This window comes from Lepus europaeus, chromosome 9 (genome assembly GCF_033115175.1).
Source record: "Lepus europaeus isolate LE1 chromosome 9, mLepTim1.pri, whole genome shotgun sequence".
Taxonomy (NCBI): domain Eukaryota; kingdom Metazoa; phylum Chordata; class Mammalia; order Lagomorpha; family Leporidae; genus Lepus; species Lepus europaeus.
This window is the reverse complement of record NC_084835.1, coordinates 7,672,281-7,698,082: the sequence shown is the minus strand read 5'-3', so window position 1 is coordinate 7,698,082 and position 25,802 is coordinate 7,672,281. Positions and strand designations below refer to the sequence as shown.

Genomic DNA, 25,802 nt, shown 5'->3' with positions numbered 1-25,802 from the left:
ACATGGAGTTCTCACACATTCCTGGGTTGGGCCCGGGAATGAGCCCCTGCGACAGGATCCACCTGTCACCTGGGGTCCCCCACCCCCATCACGCTAGCCGCTGCCACACTGTCCTCTGCCCACATGACCTCCTTCAATTTCTCCCAGGAAGGTTCACCGTGACTGCTTAGCTCCGCTGAGATCAACACCGGTGGGCCAGGACCCGGCCTCAGGGGCTCCTTCTGCTCCCAGCCGGATCCGCAGTCAGCCAGCAGGAGGGAACCTGTGGCTGCTCCTTGCTGGTTTCATGTTTCCAACTCAGAAACAGTTCTGTAAGTTTCTCTCTCTCCTCTCTCCTGCTACTGCCCCTCCATCTGAGGACCATCACAAATCTACCTTCTCGTGACCTGCCACTGGACTACTGGGTGTGTCTTAGGGGCAGGAGGGTGTTTGGTCCAGTCAGGAAAGGGGAAATACAGGGGGACATTCAGGCAGCCCGGTGATGCAGAAGGAGCAGCACCAGGGTGCTCAGAGAGGGCGAACAGACCTGAGAGGCTCAGCGGTGCTCGTGTGCCAAGAGCAAAACCTGGACGTCTCCTCCACCTCTGCAGGGCACGATTCCCAGCCCAGGCCCCGCCTGGGAGCCTCGTGTAACCGCGGCTGACACTCCCAACTTAACCTTCTCTGGTGCTGTTTTCACATCTTACAAAGCCAGAGGAAGCAATGGTAAACAATCTATTGACTGAGGTGGGCTGCTTGTGTCTGTGACCCCCTCCCCACCCTAGAGGAAGCCCTCCTTGGTTAAAATAACATAACACCACTCACTCATTCTCCTTTTAGCACCATTTAATGTATTAAAGAACAGCTTTTTTTAAAAAATGTGAAGTAGGAAACACGAGTGTCTTAAGGGCGATGCATTGAATGCACTCACAAAATTCAAGCGAAAGGTGGACCCTGTCCCTGCTCCAGGCTTTCAGAATTCCTTGACCCCCATCCGCCACACACACAAATGTTAAATCTCATTTCGACACAAAGAAAGGGTAAGAAAAAAACAGTGCTGCACTACTCCAGGGCCAGCAGATACTTAAGCCCTGCGCCCATCCCCCAGAGCTCACACAGCTGCCCGGAACACCCACAGAACCCAACACTGTGCTGCGTCACTGAGCGCCACCACAACATGCTAAAACGAAACCAAACCCAACTTACGTCACGGTGAAGGAGACGAAGGAAGACAGCGGGGGAGCGGAAGGCCAACAAGAAGGCAGCTGCCTCTGCTCCATGCCCATCCCTGACTTCACAGCCCAGAGGCACCGTGCACACCAGGAAACACCCCAAACTTCACTCACAAAAGGAAGTCTGTAAGCAGGAGAGCTTACGAAACAGGAGGAAAACCAAGGGATAAAGTCAAAGAAAGAAGGATAAAATAAAACCAGACCGAGTGTAAAATCAACTGTGTAAAAAACTAAAGTATGTCCCGAAATGACATGACAAAAATGGTTCAAAGTGTTATTTTTCTGCTTAATTAATATTTAAATAGCATATCTACAGTGATCCTTTTGCTCTTTTCCAACTTCTTCTCTACTGAGGGATTTTTAAAAAAACCTATTCATTAGAAAGATCTACATCTGCTGGAAGTATTAAATTTGATTTACTAAGTCTAAGTGTGGTCCCTAAGGCAGGATACGGACATTTACAAAACCAGGAAGCACTCCCAGGAGACTCCGCGACTCCGCCGCTAGGAGGAAGCTGCCCAGGGCCGGGGGCGCCTTGGCCTCTCCCCCACCCAGGTGAAAATGTCAACCAGACCCTGCTGATGAAGAATGCTGAACCAAACAGGAACAACACGGCCTTACGAAAAGGAACAGAGACCGACATGCGGCAAAGACGTATTTACAGACCAGCAAGTGCTGGGCTCCAGAACCAATGTAAGGACAAACCTCTCTTCCCATTTTCTGTGCACAAGGCATGTGAGGAGGAGGCAGAAATGCAGCTACTTTCTCCTGGTTGTTCTAGAAAGGGTGGGCATCTAAATACCACAGTGCCCAGCCTCCGAGCTCTGCGGACCACTCCCTCTCAAGGAGGGCTGGGGCCCAGCAGGCCTGGCTAGTTCCACGGCTCCACCTGGTGGACCTGGGAGAAGAACACCCAGGGCCTAGGGCAGTGCCTGGGAGACCACCCAGGGCCTAGGGCAGTGCCTGGGAGACCACCCAGGGCCTAGGGCAGTGCCTGGGAGACCACCCAGGGCCTAGCGCAGTGCCAGGGAGACCACCCAGGGCCTAGGGCAGTGCCAGGGAGACCACCCAGGGCCTAGGGCAGTGCCTGGGAGACCACCCAGGGCCTAGGGCAGTGCCTGGGAGACCACCCAGGGCCTAGCGCAGTGCCAGGGAGACCACCCAGGGCCTAGGGCAGTGCCTGGGAGACCACCCAGGGCCTAGCGCAGTGCCAGGGAGACCACCCAGGGCCTAGGGCAGTGCCTGGGAGACCACCCAGGGCCTAGGGCAGTGCCTGGGAGACCACCCAGGGCCTAGGGCAGTGCCAGGGAGACCACCCAGGGCCTAGGGCAGTGCCTGGGAGACCACCCAGGGCCTAGGGCAGCGCTGATTCAGCTGTGGTTTTCAGTCTGCTCTTCCAGCTGCTGATTTTCAAAGTGCTCCTGAGTCAGCCGCGCCAGGTCTTTCTGCACATTCGGGTGGTCTTCCAGATCTTCGTAGAGTGACCGGACGATGTCCAGCCTCCTGTAGTTCTCCGGTTTGACCAGGCTTCGGATAACCTGGAGGCATCGCTCTTTGAGCGTGTACACTGGAAGGGCAGAACACAAATCCTCAGAGCAGACGCAGGTCCCAGGAAAGGACAGAGCAACAGGCTCTCCCACGCACACCCAGCCGCTGCACTCACTCTGCACGGCTCTCACGTCCGTCAAAACAACGTAAGCCAAGCAGCACACAGAAGGCACCCCAGGGCCACCTCACAGCACCCATGCCCTGTACAGTAACTTCCTCTCAAAACAGGCTGGGCCTGCGATGTGTGGGAAGTGAATGCTGATGCAGTGACACTGGCAGCTCGGGGTCCAGGCCCTGACACTCCTAGAGTCCCAGAGGTAGCCCGCTGGAGAAACCACGCTAGGAAGGGCAGGCCTTGGGCCTGGGAAGAGAGGCCGCTGCCCGCCACGTACCAGGAGGCAGCTCCACCAGTGACTGAGCTCAGGCCAGGCTGCAGCATCGCAAATAAATAAAATACTTGTTGTTCTGCAGTGGTCGTCACACAACCAAAACACTGCAACTGGATCTGGGGCAGCTCAATACCTAGGCCCACTGGCAAATTTTATTACAATAAGGGTATCCTGCAAGGCAACACTTAGATTTAAATTACCAATGCTCAACTCTTTAAAGCAGGATTCTAAACACATATAATTTGTTTGAACTCAAGGTAAGGCATTTGCTCTTTCAGCCATAAGAACATCAGTTTCTTAGGGTCTAACCTAATAAAGTCGTTTGAGTTTTGAACAACAGCAAACTATGATGTTAATCTTCTGGGGCTGGACAGGCTGTAGCCAGGAGCCAGGACCTACATCCAGGTCTCCCATACGGGTGGCAGAAACCCAGACACATTAGCAGGGAGCTGGACTGGAAGCAGAGCAGCTGGGACTTGACCAGTGCGTGCACGGGATGCCAGTGTTGCAGGCAGCCCCACGACGCTGACCCCTGATGTTAACATTCAGTCTGGGCCGGCGCCATGGCTCAACAGGCTAATCCTCCGCCTAGCGGCGCCAGCACACCGGGTTCTAGTCCCAGTCGGGGCGCCGGATTCTGTCCCGATTGCCCCTCTTCCAGGCCAGCTCTCTGCTATGGCCTGGGAAGGCAGTGGAGGATGGCCCAAGTGCTTGGGCCCTGCACCCCATGGGAGACCAGGAGAAGCACCTGGCTCCTGTCTTGGCAGTGTGCTGGCCGCGGCGGCCATTGGAGGGTGAACAGAGACCTTTCTCTCTCTCTCTCTCTCTCACTGTCCCCTCTGCCTGTCAAAAAAAAAAAAAGAAAGAAACATTCAGTCTGGAGATTTCTGGGAACCCTACATGGTGAGCTTGGCTGGATTAAATTATAAAAACACCATCAGAGGTCAACAACAAATATGCCTTGATATCTCATTCTCCATCTCTCGCCCTCCAGGGACCCCACAGCATAGTTCTACTGGAAAGCCAGGGAAACAAAAGGTATTCACAATTCTACCCAGACTACTCTAACTTAGCTCACCTCTTATAGGCCACAAGAGACACCTTTGTAAGACGTCTTTGATCAACAGGGAACATACAAAAATATTCCATTTTATTTACAGTGGAGAACAGGACACAGAGAGATTGGATACCCTGACTAGCATCAGGCAAAAATAAGCAAACAAGATCTTGCTGGTTCAGGTGGGTCTTCTACATATTCACAACAAGCAACCTCACCTTTTCAAAAAGTAAGACTGAATTAGGGACCAGTGTGCGGGGCAGTGGCGAGGCCACTATGATGCTGGCCTCCCACATTAGTGTCAGCTGGAGCCTGGCTATGCTGCTTCTGAGCCAGCTTCCTGCCTGCCAGTGCACCTGGGAGGCAGCAAAAGGGGCCCCACTGCTTGGGCCCCTGACACCCAAGCGGGGGACCCTGATGGAGCTCCTGGCTTCAGCCTTGCCCAGGCCCAGCTGCTGACACCATTTGGGGAGTGAACCAGTGTGTGCCAGATATGGCTCTCTTTCTCTTCTCTCTCTCCCTCCTTCCCCATTTCTACCACTTTCTGTCACACTGCCACTCAAATAAATATTTTTTTTTAAAGATTTATTTATTTGAGAGGCAAAGTTACAGACAGAGAAAGGGAGAGACACAGAGGTCTTCCATCCACTGATTCACTCCCCAGATGGTCTCAACGGCTGGAGCTGGGCTGATCCAAAGCCAGGAGCCAGGAGCTTCTTCTGGGTCTCTCATGTGGGTGCAGGGGCCCAAGCACTCGGGCCATCTTCTACGGCTTTCCCAGGTTGCATCAACAGGACCTGGATTGGAAGTAGAGCAGCTGAGACTTGAACCAGCACCCATATGGGATGCTGACGCCTCAGCCGGAGGCTAACGCCACAGTGCCAGCCCATCAGATAAATACAACTTCAAAAAAAAAAAAAAAAAAAATTGAACAGTAGTACCTGGCAGTGTGATGTTGGCAAAAATAGGCTGCCCATCAACATTGAGAGATGGCACAAACAACTCTGTTTGGTTAACCAGAAGCCCATCGTGTGTCCCCGCATCTCTGAAGAGCCACAGGTGACCTGAGGAGACAAGCAGAGGCGTTAGGGAGCCACATGGGGTGGAGCCAGGGCACCAGTCTTCTCCATCTCCCCAGCCAACAGGAAAAGCTTACCTCTCACTCTGCTTAAAAAAATCACACAAAGCCCTTCCGGTAAAATGAGCTCACTGAGTCCACACAAAAAGATCCATTTACAGATGAGAAAACCGGTCTGCAGAGGCACAGGCAGGCTCAAGGCGGAGCAGACAGGAAGTGCGTCCCTGAGACTCCAAATCCACCACAGCGTGGAAAAGCCAAGCCCAGCAGAGTCCAGGGCTGCCGACCACACGGACACCACAGACCATGAGAGAGGAGGCCATGCACGCCTACAGCTGTGCCTCTCAAAACCAAGTAGCAGGCACAGGGAGGGCGCTGTGGCGCAGCCAGTAAAGCTGCCGTCTGTGACGCAAGCATCCCACAGGCACCAGTTCAAGTCCCAGCTGCTCCACTTCTGATTCAGCTCTCTGCTATGGCCTGGGAAAGCAGCAGAGGATGCCCCAAGTGCTTGGGCCCCTGCACCGGCCTGGAAGACCCAGGAGGGGCTTCTGGCTTTGGCTCAGCCCAGCCCCAGCCGTTGCGGCCACCTGGGGAGTGAACCAGCAGATGGAAGACCTCTAATTCTACCCCTCTGTAGCTCTTTGGAATGCATAAATCGTTAAAAAAAAAAAAAAAAGGAGGTAAAACAAATAAACAAGAACAACAAAAAAACAGCAATGAGGTACAACAGTGTGTTGACAAAAGAAAAAGCAAACTGAGAAAGGTACATGCTGTAGAAACAAACAAAACTCATCTGTTACCAAAAAAAATCCTAAGAGTGACCAGGTCTGCAGGGGAGGGGAGTGAGGGCTCAGGGACAGGGGGAACCTTTGTGCCAGAACTCGCTCTAGGATGTGTGCATTTCACTGTGTGTAAAAACTCCTAAATTTAAGAGCAAATACAGGGGCCCCGCTGTGGCTGTGGCGCAGCGGGTTAACACCCTGGCCTGAAGTGCTGGCATCCCATATGGGCGCTGGTTCTAGTCCCGGCTGCTCCACTTCCCATCCAGCTCTCTGCTATGGCCTGGGAAAGCAGTAGAAGATGGCCCAAGTCCTTGGGCCCCTGCACCCGCGTGGGAGACCCGGAAAAAGCTCCTGGCTCCTGGCTTCGGATCGGTGCAGCTCTGGCCGTTGCGGCCATCTGGGGAGTGAACCATCAGATGGAAGACCTCTCTCTCTGTATCTACCTCTCTCTCTCTTTCAAATAATTAAAATAAGTATTTATTAAAAAAAAAAGAAAAGAAAAAATATGTCAGTTGCAAAAAGGAGGCCGTGGGATGAGGTGAGCCAGCCGGACCTGAGACTGCACTGAAGGAGGAGGCATTCTTCCCGGCGTGCACTCCCGCCCCAGACCAGCCGCGAAATGTTGGCGAACCTGGAAGACGACACCATCGACCATGCCGGCCGCTTTAAGTGCTCGATTCAGCGGCACCGTGTTCGCACGGCTCAAATTTAAAAAAAAAAAAAAAAAAAAAAATTACATTAAAAAGGCACAAATAAACCTTGGAGCAGAATAAAAAAAAATTCACACAATTTCGTCTACAGAGAAAAAGGAGGCTACGGAAACGCGGATTCCTGGAAGTGCTGCTGCCCCGCACGCACCCGCATCGCGCCCTGGCCCGGCCATCACTGCCGCCCGGGTTCACCACTGACTCGCGCCCGGGGCACAGACCTGGGGTTCACCACAGACCCCGGCCCGGGGTTCACCACAGACCCGGGGCTCAGCACAGACCCCGCCCGGGGCTCAGCACAGACCCGGGGCTCACCGCAGACCCCCGCCCGGGGCTCACCACAGACCCGGGGCTCAGCACAGAGACCCCCGCCCGGGGCTCAGCACAGACCTGGGGCTCACCACAGACCCCCGCCCGGGGCTCACCACAGACCCGGGGCTCACCACAGACCCGGGGCTCAGCACAGACCCCCGCCCGGGGCTCAGCATAGACCCGGGGCTCACCACAGACCCCCGCCCGGGGCTCAGCACAGACCCGGGGCTCACCACAGACCCGGGGCTCAGCACAGACCCCCGCCCGGGGCTCACCACAGACCCGGGGCTCACCACAGACCCCCGCCCGGGGCTCACCACAGACCCGGGGCTCACCACAGACCCCCGCCCGGGGCTCAGCACAGACCCGGGGCTCACCACAGACCCCCGCCCGGGGCTCAGCACAGACCTGGGGCTCAGCACAGACCCCCGCCCGGGGCTCAGCACAGACCCGGGGCTCACCACAGACCCCCGCCCGGGGCTCACCACAGACCCCCGCCCGGGGCTCAGCACAGACCCGGGGCTCAGCACAGACCCCCGCCCGGGGCTCAGCACAGACCCGGGGCTCACCACAGACCCCCGCCCGGGGCTCAGCACAGACCCGGGGCTCACCACAGACCCCCGCCCGGGGCTCACCACAGACCCGGGGCTCACCACAGACCCGGGGCTCAGCACAGACCCCCGCCCGGGGCTCAGCACAGACCCGGGGCTCACCACAGACCCCCGCCCGGGGCTCACCACAGACCCGGGGCTCACCACAGACCCGGGGCTCACCACAGACCCGGGGCTCAGCACAGACCCCCGCCCGGGGCTCAGCACAGACCCGGGGTTCACCACAGACCCCCGCCCGGGGCTCAGCACAGACCCGGGGCTCAGCACAGACCCGGGGCTCAGCACAGACCCCCGCCCGGGGCTCAGCACAGACCCGGGGCTCAGCACAGACCCCCGCCCGGGGCTCAGCACAGACCCGGGGCTCAGCACAGACCCCCGCCCGGGGCTCAGCACAGACCCGGGGCTCAGCACAGACCCCCGCCCGGGGCTCAGCACAGACCCGGGGCTCAGCACAGACCCCCGCCCGGGGCTCAGCACAGACCCGGGGCTCAGCACAGACCCCCGCCCGGGGCTCAAAACAGACCCGGGGCTCACCACAGACCCCCCGCCCGGGGCTCAGCACAGACCCGGGGCTCAGCACAGACCCCCGCCCGGGGTTCACCAGACCCGCCCCGCCCCCGCCCCCTGCGGCCCTCACCGCCGCCCCACCAGGCCCCCGCAACGCTGCTCTCGGGTGGACGCCCGGGGAGGGCGTGCTTCTCCGAGTCCGGGGCTGCTCGGGCAGGCCCCTCCCGCGGCCCCAGCGGGCGTCCCCGCAGCACCTCGGTAGCTGTGGATGCGGCGGCCCGTGCCCGGCGGCAGCGTGGGGTAGGGCTGCGGCTCTCCGTGGAAGTTGAGCCACACGGGCAGCGCGACGCGCGGGCTGCGGTTGCAGAAGATGACCTGGGACGGCTCGCGCGTGTTCACCGAGCGCAGCACGGGCCGCGGCCGCTCGGCCGCCATCCCCGCACTCGCGAGCGCCGCCTTCTCCGCGCCGGGTCTCGGCCTCTTCCGGGAAGCCGCGTCTCGCACGGACAGCCCGGGCCTGGGCCCGCCGGGACTCGCACACCGGCTGCGAGGAGGCAGGGCGCGCGTGTACGCATGCGCGCGCGCTCCCGGGACGGCCGGCGCGCTCCCGGTGGAGGGACCCGGGAGGCAACGCTTGAAGCGTGCGCGTGCGCAGATGCACCCTCACGCCGCCGGCTGAGCCCGGAAGCGGAAGCGGAAGCGGGGCGCCCAGGCTTCCGCTAGTACATTTTTTCCTTTTTTCCCCGACTCGTCCTGGGCGCACCCACTTACCCGAGCCTTGTAACGTCCCGGTCGGGGTACACCCGGCTCCTCCTTCGTCGTCTTCGTGGCGTTGCGCGTTTTGGGGCGCTCTCCTCAGCCGCTTCGCCCACGGCTCAGGGCCTCGCTGCTGTCGGCCGTGTTTTCCCTGCCTTCCGCGCTGTTACTCAAGTTCCTGTCGCCAGCCGGGTTTTCTCGCTTGGTCACAAGGGAGCAGAGACCTTGGCTGCCGGCCCCCGCGTCACCGGGTCCCGCTGTCGAGGTGCTCACGCGTATGGACGCGGCTGAACAAATTGGTCTGGGAGGGACCGCCCGCCCGGAGCCAGCTCCCCCGTCAGATGGTGATGCCCGGCGAGGCCGAGCGTCCGCTTCGCAAAAGGCGACTCGAATGCAGGCGTCCGTAAAGCTGCCTCCAGTCCCCGTGGCTTTTCCTCTTTTGGAAGCCTCCCTCCACGCCACTCTGGCTGGAGGCCCTTGATTCTAGTCAACACTTTGCAATCTCAAAAAAATATATATATGGCATTTTAGTGTATCTTCCTTTAAAAAAAACAAAAACTGAAAAGCAGAGACAGAGATGTTCCATCTGCTGGGTCACTGTCCAGAGGACTAAGACCCGGGGTTGGCCACGCAGAGCCCAGGAGCCAGGACTCGAGCCAGGCCTTCCCCATGGCCCCAGAAGCTGGGATGGGAACCAGAGCCGGGATCTGGGTAGCCCAACCTGCCGCTCCCCCTATTTTAATATTTATTTATCTTGCAAGGTTTACAGAGGAAGAGGGCTTGCATCTGCTGGTTCACCCCTAGAAAGCCACAGCAGCCGTGGCTGGACAGGGCCAAGGCCAGGAGCCCAGAGCTTCATCCCACACGCCACAACACTGGACCCCTGTGCCACGTGTGAATGCTGCATCGAACACCTGCTCCTGGTATTTCTTCATATATTTATCCAGACCAGTGTTTAATGCTGAAAAATAATTATGTAGTTCTCTCGACATGTTATCTGTATGTAGTGACATTACTTTTACAACAGCAAAAATACCCCAAATAAGAAAAACAACCTGATTTCTGCACACTTATTTATTTATTTGAAAGGCAGAGTTAGAGAGGCAGAGAAAGGTCTTCCATCCACTGGTTCACACTCCAAATAGCCGCAATGGCCAGAGCTGTGCTGATCCGAAGCCAGGAGCTTCTTCCAGGTCTCCCACGCGGGTGCAGGGGCCCAAGGAGTTGGGCCATCCTCCACTGCTTTCCCGGGCCATAGCAGAGAGCGGGATCAGGAATGAAGCAGTGGGACTCGAACCATTGCCCATATAGGATGCTGGCGCTGCAGCGGTGGTTTTACCTGCTGTACCACGGCACTGCCCCCACGATTCAGTTTTGACGTATGCTATCATTCCAACTAGATACAGGTAATGTGCATTGCTCCTGTGTGTGTGTTGTTTTCCCCAAATGTCATTCTTGTTTTTGGGTGCTGAGAACATAACAGTGCGTGATGACCGTGCTCTAAGATCTGCGAAGACAAAAACTCTTCCTCCTTTTCTCACTCCAGTGCCTGATGCTTAGGAGATACGCAAAGTACTTACTGCTAACAACTTTGTAGACAGATGTTCGTCAAGGGCAAACTGAAGGAAGTGGCATTTGTTAAACCGGAACATTTTACTTTTTAAAGCATACGAATGAGGCAAGTGTTAGTGTTGGCCACCGTGGTTAAAAAGCTGCTTGGGACGCCTGCATTCCATATGGGGGTGCCTGCTCTTCACCTTCCAATCCAGCTTTCTGCTGATGGGCACCCTGGGAGACAGCAAATGATGGTTCAAGTTCTTGGGTCCCTGCCACTCAGTGGGAGTCCTGGGCTCCTGGCTTCAGCCTGGCCTGGCCCCGCCTGTTGAGGGCATTTGGGGAGATTGGAAGATCCGTATCTTTGTTTCTCTCCCTTTCTAGTAAAATGAAAACTTTTTTAAAAATTACATGAAGAAAACCCGCTACAGCTCATAATATACTTGTTGTCCATGTTTAATTTTTTCATGATTTATTTTTTAAAAAATATTTATTTATTTGAAAGTCAGAGTTACAGAGAGGAGAGGCAGAGAGGCAGAGAGAGAGGAGAGAGAGAGAGAGAGAGAGAGAGAGTCTTCCATCCAATGGTTCACTCCCCAGATGGTCGCAACAGCCAGAGCTGTGCCATTCAGAAGCCAGGAGCCAGGAACTTCTTCCAGGTCTCCCACATGGGTGCAGGGGCCCAAGGACTTGGGCCATCTTCTACTGCTTTCCTGGGCCATAGCAGAGAGCCGGATCAGAAGTGGAGCAGCTGGGTCTTGAACCAGCGCCCATATGGGATGCCAGCGCTTCAGGCCAGGGTGTTAACCCGCTGAGCCACAGCGCCGGCCCCTTTCATGATTTATTTTTATAAACTTCTTGAAACAGAGAAAACAAAACATTCCATGCAGAGGAGAGAATTGCCCAGGCAGCAGCTTCCGCAAGGTACACAGCCGTTCACACGCCCTGCACAGCGGCCCACAGATCCCAGTCACCAGGATCTTACAGCTCATCCATGCCTATTTTTTTAAGATTTATTTATTTATTTGAAAGGCAGAGTTACAGAGAGGCAGAGAGAGAGAGAGAGAGAGCGAGCGAGAGAGCGCGCGCCTTCCAGCTGCTGGTTCACTCCTCAAAAGGCTGCAATGGCCGAAGCTGGGCTGATTCAGAGCCAGGAGCCAGGAACCACTGCTAAGCACTCCACACAGGAGCAGTTATCCGTCACAGAAACAGGTATCTGATGTCTCCCTCTTCAGAGCCTGCCTTGGGGCCAGTATTGCACAGCAGTGAGTTAGGCTGTCACCTGCAGTGCCAGCATCCCATACGAGCGCACTGGTTCAAGTCCTGGCTGCTTCACTTCCAACCCAGCTTCCCAGTGCGCCTGGGAAAGCAGCAGAGGATGGCCCAAATGCTTGGGACCCAGACACCCAGATGGAATTCTCTGGCTTCTCACTTTGGCCCGGCCCACTGCAGCTATTTGGGGAATGAACCAGCAAATGGAAGTTCTCACTTTGTAACTCTTCCAAATGAATAAATTTTTAAAAAAATCTTGTTTGGGGCTGGCGATGTGGCATAGAAGGTAAAGCCGCCGCCTGCAGCACCGCCATCCCATGTGGGCACCGGTTTGAGTCCCAGCTGCTGCACTTCTGTTCCAGCTCTCTGCTACGGCCTGGGAAAACAGTGCAAGACGGTCTGTGTCCTTGGGCCCCTGCAAACACATGGGAGACCCAGAAGCAGCTCTGGCTCCTGATGGACCCAACTTCGGCCGCTGCGGCCATTTAGGGAGTTAATCAGCAGATGGAAGACCTCTCCCTCTCTCTCTCTATAACTCTGCCTTCCAAATAAATAAATCTTGAAAAAAAAAAATGTCTTGTCTTGGATAATTAGAGGTATCTCCTCATTTACCCCAAATTTTCATTATCACATACTTCATGAGCTTTTTTGGGAATGGGATAAAAGTCTAAACACAAACTTATTTATTTCATATATTCTTTTCTAAAAAAAAAAAAAGTCAAACAGGTTGAGTGACCCAAACCCATTGCAGTTGATAGGACTGTGAGTTTGAAAGGGGACTCCTTTATTTATTTATTTTTTAATTGTTGTGTTTTTAAGACTTACGTATCTGAAAGGCAGAGTTAGAGACAGGGAGACAGATCGTTCATTCACTGTTTCACTCCCAAAATGCTGCAACGACCAGGGCTGGACTGGGCCAAAGCCAGGGATTTCACCCAGGTCTCCCATGTGGGCAGCAGGGGCCCAAGCACTTGGATCAGCTTGTGCTACTTTCCCAGGAACATTAGGAGGAAGCTGGATTGGAAGTGGAGCAGCTGGAACTCAAACTGGCACCTATGTGGGATGGCAGGGTTGCAGGCGGTTGAGTTTATCCACTATGCCACAACACCGGCCCCTGTTTCATATACATCTTACACACATAGCCTAAAGGCCATTTTATACAGTTCTTTTTTAAAAAATTTATTTATTTCAAAGGCAGAATTACAGAAAGGCAGAGGCAGAGAAACAGAGAGAGGTTTTCCATCTGCTGGTTCACTCCCCAGATGGCCACAATGGCCAGAGCTGGGCCAATCCAAAGCCAGGAGCTGCTTTTGGGTGTCCCTCAAGGTGCAGAAGCCTCCTTCTTCTGCTTTCCCAGGCCATGAAAAGCTGGATTGGAAAAGGAGCAGCCGGGACACAAATCGGCATCCATACGGGATGCTGGTGCCTACTATGTCACAGCGCACCTGCTGTGTTGACTATGCTCTATCACAGAGCTGGATGTGTAATCTTCCACTATGGAGTTAGGTTAGTGTTCAAAAAGTTGTGGCTTCTGGAACATCTGTGATTAATGGGTTAGGATACCCAACATGCACGACCAACAATTCTCTCAAAGGTATAAACGTAAGACTGCAAAGCAGGACTTCCTGATTCACAGCTTTTAGCTGGCACGTGCTGGACAGCACAGGCAAAGGCACTCAGATTCGTGTACGTGACACAGACTAAATCGGAGAACTCCTAACGAGGTGAACTTTTCAACTGAAGTGCAGAGTTAGCATGCCTAGAAAGGAGGGACCAAGCAGAAGGAAAGGGCAGTACTGAACGAAAAAATCCAGGAGAACTCTACGGGGGGAAGTTTGTGGCAAATAAGATTTGAATAGAGGAAACCAGCACACACGTAAGGAAAACAGAGCTTCTGTACAGGGTTTGATAAGCCTTTAAATAGACTGGTGCAGATGTACAGGCAACTCTGCAAACCAGAATGAAAGGTTTTACTCTTTTAAGCTGCAGTATTTGCTTTTCAAGGGGAGGCACCGAGCCTGAATCTCACAAAGAGTAACGGTCTTGGACTGTGGTTAATGGTGCGGATGGGACTCCACGCTGTACTCTGCCTACAAGATGAGTCCTGTGCGTCTGCTCAGTGCCCCGGTGGCCCCAGGACGACTTAGCTCAACTAACCAAACTTGGAGCTCGGGCTAAAAAGCCGGAAATCAAACAGCGGCACCTGAAGGTTTCATCCCAGACTGATCCTCCCACACATCCCATTTCTGGGCAGCAGGGGCGTCCATCTCTAGTCCTTTCCCCACCACAGTCACGGCAACCAGATGAACTTGAGGAGTTTATTAGGGAAATATGAGAACAGACACCCTAGGTGACAGAAAGAAAACTCTGCAAATGTCCCTTTGAGACAAGCGGAGGTCTGGCCTTGACCTCCCCAAAACAAGAAGAAACTGGTGGGTCAGCAACAACACTTCCAGGGCAGGAGTCCCAGCCAGGACTGGCCCCACTTTCCGCCCACGGTGCGAGGGAGACACAGACTGTTTAGAGAGTCAGTTCGGAGGCCACGAGAGCTGTAGGTCAAGTCTGAGAGGAGGAGGGGAGAAGTGGGCAGGACCCGCACAGAGTCCCAGGCTCTGGGCTCTGAACTCCTCCGACACATTGACAGGTGGTTCCACACAACGTGACTGGAAGGGTGAATGCCTGATGCTGCTTCCAGGAGTCCCCGGGACTCCTCCCACACGCCACATCACACTCCCAGATGTACCTGGCAGAGCCCACAGGCCATACTTTCGAAAACAGAAAAACGAGATAAAGCCCCACTGCTCTTGAGGGAGAGACGGAGACGCTGAGGGCTGCTGGGCCTTTCCCCGTGGCCTGCACTCTGCGAAGCAACTTCCCAGCAGCAGCCCAGCAAGGCTCTAGGTGAGCGTCTCACCTTTTGTCACCTGTCAAAGGAAAACTGGTATTTAGAGAAATTCAAAACCACTACAGGGGTCCAAAAAAATCTTACTTTAGGTCCTGGACAATGAGAAAAGAACACAGCTTTTAAAGTCAGGGGTCCTGGTTCAAATGAAGGCAAGTACTTGGCTTCTCTAAGCCGGTTTCTGCCTTCACGTTTGCTTCAGCAGCGGGAGGAATTGTGCAGGCTCTGGGACACCCCTGCCCCTCACTCACCCGTGCTTCAATGTACTCTATCCTCCGTTCAAGAGCAGTCAATTTCTCGTTTAGCGTGGCCAGTCGGGAACGACAAGACATATCTGGTAAAAGGAGACACATGTTCAGGGTTAATGTCACTCCAAACACACAGCGCACACACACTGACAACAGGAAACAGCAATCATGCAGAGCACCCATGGGCACAGGCGGCACAGGTGCTCAGAGCGCACGTTCACACGTGCAGGCCACGATGCATGGCGCCACAAGATGCTCAGCCCTCCTCTGCGGAACCTGAGCAGGGAGCACGCGTGGCTAAGAGACCGCACATGGACTACAGCTGAGGACCCAGTGAGGACCCAGTGTAATCAGACGGTCAGGAATGTGGATGAGAACCAGAGGCGGCGGGTCCGAGGCCAGATGCGGTGAGAGATTTAAAGTGCGAAAAGGACTCAACCGCGGTCGAGGAGGGCGGCTGTGACCAAAAGACACAGGGACCTCCAGGAGCTGCCAACAGCCCCCGCCGGCTGACAGCCAGGAAAGACCCCCAGACACTGGGTCCTGGAAACACCCACTGAGCAGGGAAAGGTGGGCAGCCACGCCGAGGCCTTGATTTTAGCCCAGGGACCACTCACGGTTGGATCCCTGGGCTACGCAATGGTGAACAAACAAACCCAGGGGATGTAAGTCAATAGTTCTGCAATAATCAGTGATGGCAGCAACAGAAAACTAACACGCCACCGCAGGTCAGGCCGTTATGTGCTCACACACAGTAGCAAGGCTTAAGGGACAGGAAAGAAAAGCTTTAAGAGAAACAACATGCCAGGAGAAAGGGAATTATCCCAACGGGGAGAGAAACGGCAGCCCACAAAGCAGCAGAGCCCACAGTTTCAGAGCTCGTGAAAAAGGGGCTCAGCGTTCCACCTCATCCACAGAGCCCTGTCAGAACTAGAGAAACCCGGAGAACACCAAACGCCCGTGAAGCCCACACACCATCTGTGAAGAACAGCCACGGTTTCCTCCTTCCCTGCCTTTCCCTATCGTTCTTCACCACCTCACTCAGCATCGTTTCCCCAGCAAACTTCTCAAACAGAAACACCTGGCTACTCCCAACACACACGGGAAGCCGCGTCTAAGCACGGCAGTTACGACCACTGCCGCCTCTACTGCTGTGTTTGGTCCTCTCCCCGGAACTTTTTTTTTAAAGACTGTATTTATTTAATGAGAGAGTTAGACAGTGAGACAGACACACAGAAAGGTCCTCTGTCCGCTGGTTCATTCCCCCAAAATGGCCGCACAGCTGGAGCTGCACCAGTCCGAAGCCAGGAGCTTCTTCCTGTCTCCCACATGGGTGCAGGGGCCCAAGGACTTGGGCCATCTTCTACTGCTTTCCCAGGCCACAGCAGAGAGCTGGATTGGAAGAGGAGCAGCAGGGACCAGAACTGGCGCCTATATAGGACTGGCACCACAGGTGGAGGATCAAGCCACTATGACACAGCACCGGCCCCTCACCCAGTAACTTTCATTTTTTGAAGTCTAAAATATCCACTCCCTAAGACAGTCTCCCACACAATGATTCAACACTTAGCTACCAAGTTTCCTTTCCCTCTCTCTCCTGGCTGTTCTGCAACAGTGTTTCAGCCCTCATCCTGACAGATCTTCCTACACCCTCCCTAACTCTCGCTGCATCCTGCCCTAGTCTCACTCACCTTCTCCGAGATCTGTTCAGATTGCTATAATTCTCTCTTCTGGTTTTACACCTAAACATTTATGCATCAGTTTCCAATATGCAAGTTTATATTCTGATTATCATTTCCCCCTTTGGATAAATATTTAACTTTTACTTACTTTGATTCTATATGAAAAGCAGAGAGACAGAAACAGAATCTCCATCTTCTGGTTCACTCCCCAATTGCTTGCAATAGTTGGGGCTGGGACAGGCCAAAGGCAGGAGCCCAGAACTCCATCTAGGTCTCCCATATGGGAGGCAGGGATCCAGCTACTTGAGCCATCATCTATCGCCTCCCAAGATAAGCATCACAGGATAGTGGATTGAAGGCAGAGGAAAGGGCCGGCACTGTGGTGCAGTGGGATAAACTGCCACCTGTGAGGCCAGCATCCCATACAGGCACCAGTTCGAGTCCTGGCTGCTCCACTTCCAATCCAACTTCCTGATAATGTACCTGGGAGGCAGCAGGCAAATGGCCCAGGTACTTGAGTTCCAGCCACTCACATGGGAGACGCAGATGGAGTTCTGGGCTCCTGCCTTCAGCGTGGTCTGGCCTTGTCCATTCTGGACATTTGGGGATGGAGAATCTCTTTTTGCCTTTCAAAAACAAATGAATAAACCTAAAAAGAAAAAAAAAAAAAACACCAAGCTTTTAAAGAATTTAAGTTGGAAGAACATTTTAAAACATGGGAAAACGTTCATGCTACAAAGCCAGAGACTGTTCATGGACTTGTAATTTGTATTGCCCTGTGTGCCTGCTCCACCACAAGCCAGAGGTAATCAAAGGAGGCAGCATCTGCCTCTCCTGATCTTGCCTGATCACAGACATTGACCTACAGATGGTGGATTCTGGAATCCTGCTGAGCCTCGGGGCTGTTGACTGCCCATTCTTTGAATCAGCTTACAGTCCAATTCTACTTTCTTTTCATTGTTTTCTTTATGTTTCCTACACTCACCTATTTTCATTGCTATGCTTCATTATTTTTATTTAAAGAAAACCTGTATTTTATTTGAAAGGCAGAAAGAAAGGGAGAAAGAACTACCATTCAATGGTTCACTCCTAAAATGCCTACAAGAGGCCAGAGCTGTGCACAGTGGGTAAAGCTGCCACCTGTGGTGCCAACATTCCATAAGGGCGCCATGTCCCAGCTGCCCCACTTCCCATCCAGCTCTCTGCTATGGCCTGGGAAAGCAGTGGAAGATGGCCCAAGAGCTGGGCCCCTGCCCGGTGTGGGAGACCCAGGAAGAAGCTCCCGGCTTCAGATCACCCAGTTCTGGTCTTCGCAGTGGCCATTTGGGGAGTGAACCAGCAGATGAAAGCTCTTTCCATCTCAGCCTCTGACTGACTCTCAGTAACTCTTTCCTTTTTTTTTTTTTCTTTTTTCTTTTTGACAGGCAGAGTGGACAGTGAGAGAGAGAGAGACAGAGAGAAAGGTCTTCCTTTTCCGTTGGTTCACCCCCCAGTGGCTGCTGCGGCTGGTGTGCTGTGGCTGGCGCACCCCGCTGATCCGAAGCCAGGAGCCAGATGCTTCTCCTGGTCTCCCATGGGGTGCAGGGCCCAAGCACTTGGGCCATCCTCCACTGCACTCCCAGGCCACAGCAGAGAGCTGGACTGGAAGAGGAGCAACCAGGACAGAATCCGGCGCTCCGACCGGGACTAGAACCCAGGGTGCTGGCGCTGCAGATGGAGGATTAGCCTATTGAGCCGCAGCGCTGGCCAGTAACTCTTTCAAATAAATAAATAACTCTTAAAAAAAAATTCATACTAGGGCCGGCGCTGTGGCGCAGCGGGTTAATGCCTTGGCCTGAAGCACCAGCATCCCATATGGGTGCTGGCTTGGGACCTGGCTGCTTCAATTCTGATCCAGCTCTCTGCTATGGCCTGGGAAAGCAGTGGAGGATGGCCCAAGTCCTTGGGTCCCTGCACGTGCTTGGGAGACCTGGAGGAAGCTCCTGGCTCCTGGCTTTGGATCGGCGCAGCTCTGGCCGTTGCAGCCAATTGGGGAGTGAACATCGAATGGAAGACCTCTCTTTCTCTCTGCCTCTCCTCTCTCTGTGTAACATTGACTTTCAAATAAATAAACAAATCTGTTAAAAAAATTCATACTGTCAACCTTTAAAAAAAAAATGCTTACAACAGTTAGGGGAGCCTGACCATAGCACAAACCTAACCCAGGTCTATCACATGTGGGTGGGCAAGAACCGCCAAGGGTGTGCCTTCACAGGAAGTAGGAAAAGGCAGGAGAGCTGGCATTCGCACCCAGATCCTTGTATGAAATCCAAGTATCCCAATGCAGGGTCTGAACTGCTGGGCCAAACGTCCACCCCATCATCCTTCTAAAAGTCACTTTATTTATATATAATTTACATACCATAAAGTTCATCCACTTAGAAGTACACAATTCAGTGGTTTCTAAAAATATATTTAGCATTGAGCAACCATTACCATAAACTGCTCTGTGAACATTCCCATCACCCTCCCATCCGGCCTCGGCAGTTCCAGACACCATCACCGCTTGAGGTGAAACTTCCTATTCCGGATATCCTTCCTTCTTTCTCGTCTTCACCTGCTGGTGTGGAGGTCTGGCTGCGCGGGGCTGCTCAGTATCCCTCTTCTCAGATACACTGCTGATCAAAGTCACGACTGCCCAAATGCCTGCTCACTGCTTCGGGGGAGCTCTGAAGCACATCATGTATGCTATTCAGTGACAGCATGAATGTTATCTTGCACAGCCTGTCATTTCCCATGACAAACAGACACACCAAAACAATGAGGGGGAGGAAGTGAGAAGGAGGGCTCCTTCCAGGCCCGCACTTCAGTCTGGCTGTCAATCTGGTCACGAATCACGCAGCTCAGAACAGTTCCAAGGGTGCAGGCGTTTAGTCTAGTGGTTAAGACAAGTGTGTCCCGCATCATGAATACTTCAATCTGACACCCAGCCCTGGCTCCTGACTTCATTTTCCTACTAATACCAATTCTGGGAGGCAGGAGGTGACGGTTCAAGTGGTCTGGTCTCTGTCACCCACATGGGAAGCTGGACTGAACTGACTTTGAGCTTCACTTGTGGGCGTCTGGGGAGAGAACCTGTGGATGGGAGTTCTGACCCTCAGCCTCTCAAAACCAGTGAACAAAAAAAAGCAATCCTATGCTACCGGCCTAAATGAATAAATACTGTTGAGAAGTAGAGAATGTTCAACTCTAGGAAGTTTGGTCCTATTTCAGATCCACTAGGTATTTACTGGTTCAGATGAAACAGATCAGGAGAGCACGTGGCAGCTGGACAAATCCCATGTACATAATCACAGACGACCTCTCTTCCACACACTCACTGCATACGACCTTAGCACCACAAACACCAACGCTATGTTTTCCCTGAACTGCTTAATAAGCAGGTTAAATTTTATTTTTCTTACAAAATTCTACCCTTCTTGGGGCCAGCGCTGTGGCATAGAGGGTTAACGCCTTGGCCTGAAGCTCCGGCATCCCATATGGGCACGGGTTCTAGTCCCGGTTGTTCCTCTTCCAGTCCATCTCTCTGCTGTGGCCTGGGAAAGCAGTAGAGGATGGCCCAAGTCCTTGGGCCCCTGCACCTGCATGGGAGACCCGGAAGAAGCTCCTGGCTCCTGGCTTCAGATCGGCACAGCTCCGGCCGTTGCAGCCATCTGGGGAGTGAACTATGGGACGGAAGACCTCTCTCTCTCTCTGTGTAACTCTGACTTTCAAATAAATAAATAAATCTTTAAAAAAAAAAATTCTACCCTTCTTCCAGGAGTGGGTACTACCTCCATTTACTCTTCTTTATTCCTTTCTCAGAGCCTGACACTCAGATGGACCACGAGCATGTTATACTTGTTGACTAAGCATTAAAAACCAATTTTTAAGAAATAGCTGCATTTTTCTTTCTTTTCTGTTTGTAATTCTCTGCAAGTGTTAGCTTTAGAATCGGGGAAAAGTATAAAAATAGAAAGCTATACTCTATTAATTCCAAAGCACAGAGCAGGCCTGGTGTTCAGAGGACACTGCTGTATCATGATGTGCCCATCCAGGGATTCATATGCTGACTGCTCTCACCACTGGGGCCACAGGGAGGAAGCTGGTCATAAAGCCATTAGCTCTCCTGGGAAAACAGCTCCCTTTCCAGCTGTGAGGACCACAGGCCTGCCGCCAGGCTCAAAGAGCTCCAGACACCTCCTCCTGACTCCGCAGCACCAATTCACATAAACCCAGGACAAAGCCACACGGAGGGGGCTGAGCACTGAGAGCAGAAAATGCAGCCCACACAATCTCACCCCACGTCATCCAACGCCAAAGCCACGCACTCAAGGCCAATCTGAAGAATTAACCAGTCTCTCAGCCTGTTGTCTTTGTCTAAACTCTTGAATCATTACACTGCCAATCTTCAGGAACTTCCCTCAGACACACCTAAATGTTAAGTCAATTTGCTTTAAATTTTAAAAAATTTATTATTAATTTATATTTCATTTCATTTCATCTGAAAGGCAGAGAAACAGATCTCCCACCCACTGCTTCACTCTCCAAATGGCTGCAACACCCAGGACTGCTGGAGCTAGGAATGCCCATCAGGTCTCCCAGTCCCTGAGCCATCACCTGCTGGCCGCCCAAGACCCACAGCAGCAGGGAGCCGGAACGGAGGGCAGAGCTGGGACCCGACCTCAGGCACTCCGACATGGACATGGACGCGGGGCTCTCCCAAGAGGCGTATCAACCACCGTGCCAAACACCCACTCCAGATGCTTTAAATTTTTTTTCCCCAAAGGTTTATTTATTTATTTGAAAGGCAGAGGGACAGAGAGAGAAAAATCTTCTATCCACTGATTCACGCCCCAAAATGACTGCAACAGCCAGGTCTGAATCAGGCCAAAGCCATGAGTCGGAACTCCATCCAGACCTCCCAGCAGGCAGCAGGAACCCAAGTCCTTGAGTCATCATCACCTGCTGCCTCCCAGGATGCTTCAGCAAGAAGCTGATCAAAAGCTGAGCAGCTGGGGCCAGAACCAGCCCGGACACAGGCCGCAGGTAGCCCAAGCAGCAGCTTACTCCGCGGTGCCACAGCACTCAGCCCTGCACCATTGTAACACTGTGCTTGCTTCTTTCTAACTCCTCAGTACTAAATTCACTTTCCAAAATTTTCAAAAACGACACCAAACATCCGGCCACCATCATCATTTCAGTGGAGGACAACAAGCCATGAGAAGCTATTTCTTTTTGGCTCCTGAAGATTAAAATTCCACATGTCTATTTCCTCAGCCTCGGTCCTGGTGCAAATCCCAAACAGAACAGCAAATCCTTACTCTCTGACTGAGCAGATGTGACTCGGCCAGAGCGCAGACGGCAAGAAAGGGAACACTGTGCCCCTGCACATCCTCCACTCACACCCTTCCATTTCAGTCAGCCCCAGACCCAGCCACACTTGGTGGGACTAAGGGTAAAGATAAATACACAACACAGTTCTGCGCTCAGAAGTGAGCTCATTACACTCCTAGACCCCAGCTGGAGGACTGAGGTGCTAGACACTTTCACACTGGAAAAGCTGCCCAGCTCAGCTTGCTACGTTCGAAGCTCGGGGGCCTGAACTGACCTTGATAACCTGGATGACTGTCCTGTGTGTGCGTGTCAGTTATTAAGCGCAACCACATGAATGAAGTATTTTCATTCTGCTTTTTAAAACCAAGTTAGAACGTCCCAGGTCAGTGATCTTTCCAACTACTTCCCACTGCCCTCCAAAGACTCAAAGCCAGGATCCTGTCACCTATCGATCTGACTAGTCTCCCGCATGGAATATTTTGGTTTCTTCCATGTAGTCCTTCTCTGACAAATGTTTGGAGTAAAGAATGCTGTGAAGGGGCTGGAACCATTGTGTAGTGGGTAAAAACCGCTACCTGTGATGCCAGCAGCTCACCCACTTCCCATCCAGCTCTCTGCTGTGGCCTGGGAAAGCAGGAGAAGACGACCCAAGTGCTTGGGCCCCCGCCCCAGCATGGGAGACCTGGAAGAAGCTCCTGGCTCCCGGCTTCGGATTGGCGCAGCTCTAGCCATCGGGGCCATGTGGGGAGTGAACCAGCGGATGGAAGACCCCCCTCTCTCTCTCTCTGCCTCTCTATAACTCTGTCTTTCAAGTAAATAAATAAATCTTTGGGGAAAAAAATGCTGTGAAGAACCCTTAACATTTCAGTTATCTGGGAAAGCAGAGAACCAACTGTGAGAATAATGAAACATAATATTGAAGCAACTTGCACAGAACTTTTAAAAATTCTGAGGAAACCCAGAGTAGCCGGGTAGCTCAGTGTCAGTTCACTAAAACCAGTCTTGCCCATTTACTTTTCCCGCTCAGCCACACTGCTTCACGTAGGTCCCTTTCTCTGCTTCTCTAACGTTTCCCAACAGCCTCTGCAGCACCTCACGTCGGGGAATACACACCCACGCTCCGACTGTCCTCCCAGGAACAGTGTCCAGCCCCAGCCTCCAGAGGGAGGGGCCTCGCCATGCCTCCACACATCCACACGGTCCACTCCTCCCCACGCTGCCACTGCTTCGGCTTCACACTCAGAACCCTGGGGCGGGACTGCGATGCCACTCGTGATGTCTGCACACCGCACCCGCTGCGGGGCTGGAACCCCACTCCACCTCCCACGTTAGTTTCCCTTCAACGCACACCCTGGGAGCGAGCGACCAAGTGGTGCCTGGGTTCCTGTCACCCGTGAGAGCCACAGACCGAGTGCCTGGCTCCCGCTTCCAGCCTGTTCTGGCCCTAACTAGAAAATGCAAGGCCTCCGTCTCCCCGCTTTACAAATACAACAGAAGTATCCTTAAAAAGTATTGATAAGGCCGGCGCCGCGGCTCAACAGGCTAATCCTCCGCCTGCCGCGCCGGCACACCGGGTTCTAGTCCCGGTCGGGGCACCGGATTCTGTCCCGGTTGCCCCTCTTCCAGGTCAGCTCTCTGCTGTGGCCTGGGAGTGCAGTGGAGGATGGCCCAGGTCCTTGGGCCCTGCACCCCATGGGAGACCAGGATAAGCACCTGGCTCCTGCTTTCAGATCGGCGCGGTGCGCCAGCCGCAGCAGCCATCGGAGGGTGAACCAACGGCAAAAGGAAGACCTTTCTGTCTGTCTCTCTCTCTCACTGTCCACTCTGCCTGTCAAAAAAAAAAAAAAAAAGTATTGACAAGAGCTTCTCTGAGGGAGGCTAATGGTGCTTACTGTGTCCTCCACCAAACCTCGGAGCCGGCTTCTCGCTCAGCTCTCGCCTCTTCATTCTAGGGGCTGCCACCGGGGGCGGCATCCCATACGGGCGCTGGTTCGCGTCCCGGCTGCTCCACTTCCCATCCACCTCCCTAATGGCCTGGGAAAGCAGCGGAGGATGGCTCCAGTGCTTGGGCCCCTGCACCCGCGTGGGAGACCCGGACAAAGCCGGGCTTCGGCCTGGCCACTGCGGCCATCTAGGGAGCGAGACAGCGGATGGAAGCCTGGGGGCGGGGGGAACTGACTCGTTCTGAACTCTTCTATATCTGAACACACATGCACGTAGGTTTCCCCCGTTTAACCGTAATGGCTTCAAACGAATGAGCTGATAGAAGAGCCCTTCGAGGAAACAGGCCACTCCTGCCCTCCGCACCCCGCGCAATCGCTAAGGAGGTCGGCAGCGCCCAGCTCCCAGGAAGGGGCCCCCGGGGAACCCGCGCTGGCCGGCCGGGGGTCTCGGGCAGGGCTGCCCCGGGCCCACGGCGCGCCCCCTCCGGCGACCTCCCGTCCGCGACCCCAGCCCACAGGGGCCGCCGGAGCGCGCGGAGCCGACCCCCGGGCAGAGGGGGCGCCGCGCGGGTGGACGGGGCCGCCCGGGGGTCAGGGAGGCGCGGGAAGTGGGGCCTGGAGCAGGAAGCGAACCTCGGAACGCGGCCGCAAGCGCCGCTCAGGGTCCCCGCCGGGCCGCCGCGGAGGGCCCCCACCGCCCCGCCACCCCGCTCGCCCACGGACCGAACGAATTGAGAAAGTCCGCGATTTTCTTGATGCTGCTGGTGATGACCTCAATGTACTCCCGGTTCGCCCAGTCCTGGTGAATCTCCCGCTGCACCGGATCCTCTTGCCCCGCCATGGCGGCCGCCGAAGGAAGAGTGGCTGCGCAGGCGCCGCGACACCCGCCCCCCCCCACAGGCAGCCAGTGCGCCTGCGCCCCCAGGCCCAGCCCGCCCCGGGCGCGCACGACTCCACGGGCTTCCTGATGCGCCTGCGCAGCGTCACGTCCCCGCCTGCGTTTGCACCCGGCGCCCACGCCACGGAAAGCAGAAGAGGAGCAGCGTTGTGCGGCTGCGCACGGCGGGCCGCGGTGGGCGTTAGGGGCCGCGTGGGCTTTCCTCGCGTCCGCCCTAGGTGGCCGCAGCGATACGCCGCGTCCGCTGAGGGAACAGAACTCGCTCGTACCCAGCAGCGGCGGGCGGCGGGGGCGAGCCCGGGCCTCTCAGGAGGAAATCTGTAACGGAGCGGTTACGTAACCCGGAGCTTTCGAAAATCACCCGCGGGCACAAACCACGCGAGGCAGAGGTGCGCTCTGCACCCTGGCCGGCTGCAGCCGGCCGAGGCGATAATAAACACTCTGCTGTCACTTAAATGCTAATCAGGAGCACCCAGGCGCCCCGAGAAACCGAGGGGGAAACATTGCACACTTTTAATAATTGCCCGTAGGCAAACCCATGTCTGCTAGGAGGGGGCCAGACGGGGCTGCCCCAAGCCGGCTTGTTGAGGCAGTGGAATAACGTGCAGTTTTACCTTTGTCTCCAGGAGTATTTTCTGGTATGCGGAAATGCCTTTGATGAAAAGAAATAAAAAAGTAGCTGAGGGTCAGTGTTTGGCCGTAGCTGGGAAGACCCCGGTGCGCACGGCCCTTTCATTCCCGGACGCCCTGTAGATGTGTCTGTAGCTGATTCTCACGGGCCCCGAGGGTCGTCGGCAGGCAGGTGAGCCCTGTCCGGCCGCCTGCCCACGGCTCCCTGCGCCCTGACAGCGGCGGGAGGGCTGTCCGCGCTCCCTGTGGTCACAGCTCTCGGCGGGAGGCCTGTCCGAGCTCCCTGCGCCCTGACAGCGGCGGGAGGGCTGTCCGCGCTCCCTGTGGTCACAGCTCTCGGCTGGAGGCCTGTCCGAGCTC

At 54.6% G+C, this 25,802-nt stretch overlaps 2 protein-coding genes across 2 annotated transcripts; both read right to left on the bottom strand.

The window, feature by feature from the left end:
• Positions 1 to 788: 788 nt before the first annotated feature.
• On the bottom strand, positions 789 to 8,735 carry VHL (von Hippel-Lindau tumor suppressor). Its single transcript, XM_062200447.1, has 3 exons — positions 8,457 to 8,735; positions 5,147 to 5,269; positions 789 to 2,778 (listed from the first exon to the last, which is right to left on the bottom strand). Exons 1-3 carry the CDS (start codon positions 8,635 to 8,637, stop codon positions 2,582 to 2,584), a joined length of 501 nt encoding a protein of 166 aa, XP_062056431.1. The 5' UTR covers positions 8,638 to 8,735; the 3' UTR covers positions 789 to 2,581.
• Positions 8,736 to 14,088: 5,353 nt separating this feature from the next.
• Positions 14,089 to 24,790, bottom strand: BRK1 (BRICK1 subunit of SCAR/WAVE actin nucleating complex). The gene is made up of 3 exons (XM_062200446.1): positions 24,638 to 24,790; positions 14,938 to 15,020; positions 14,089 to 14,708 (listed from the first exon to the last, which is right to left on the bottom strand). The coding sequence occupies exons 1-3, from the start codon at positions 24,753 to 24,755 to the stop codon at positions 14,682 to 14,684; spliced, it is 228 nt and encodes a 75-aa protein (XP_062056430.1). The 5' UTR covers positions 24,756 to 24,790; the 3' UTR covers positions 14,089 to 14,681.
• Positions 24,791 to 25,802: the final 1,012 nt, after the last annotated feature.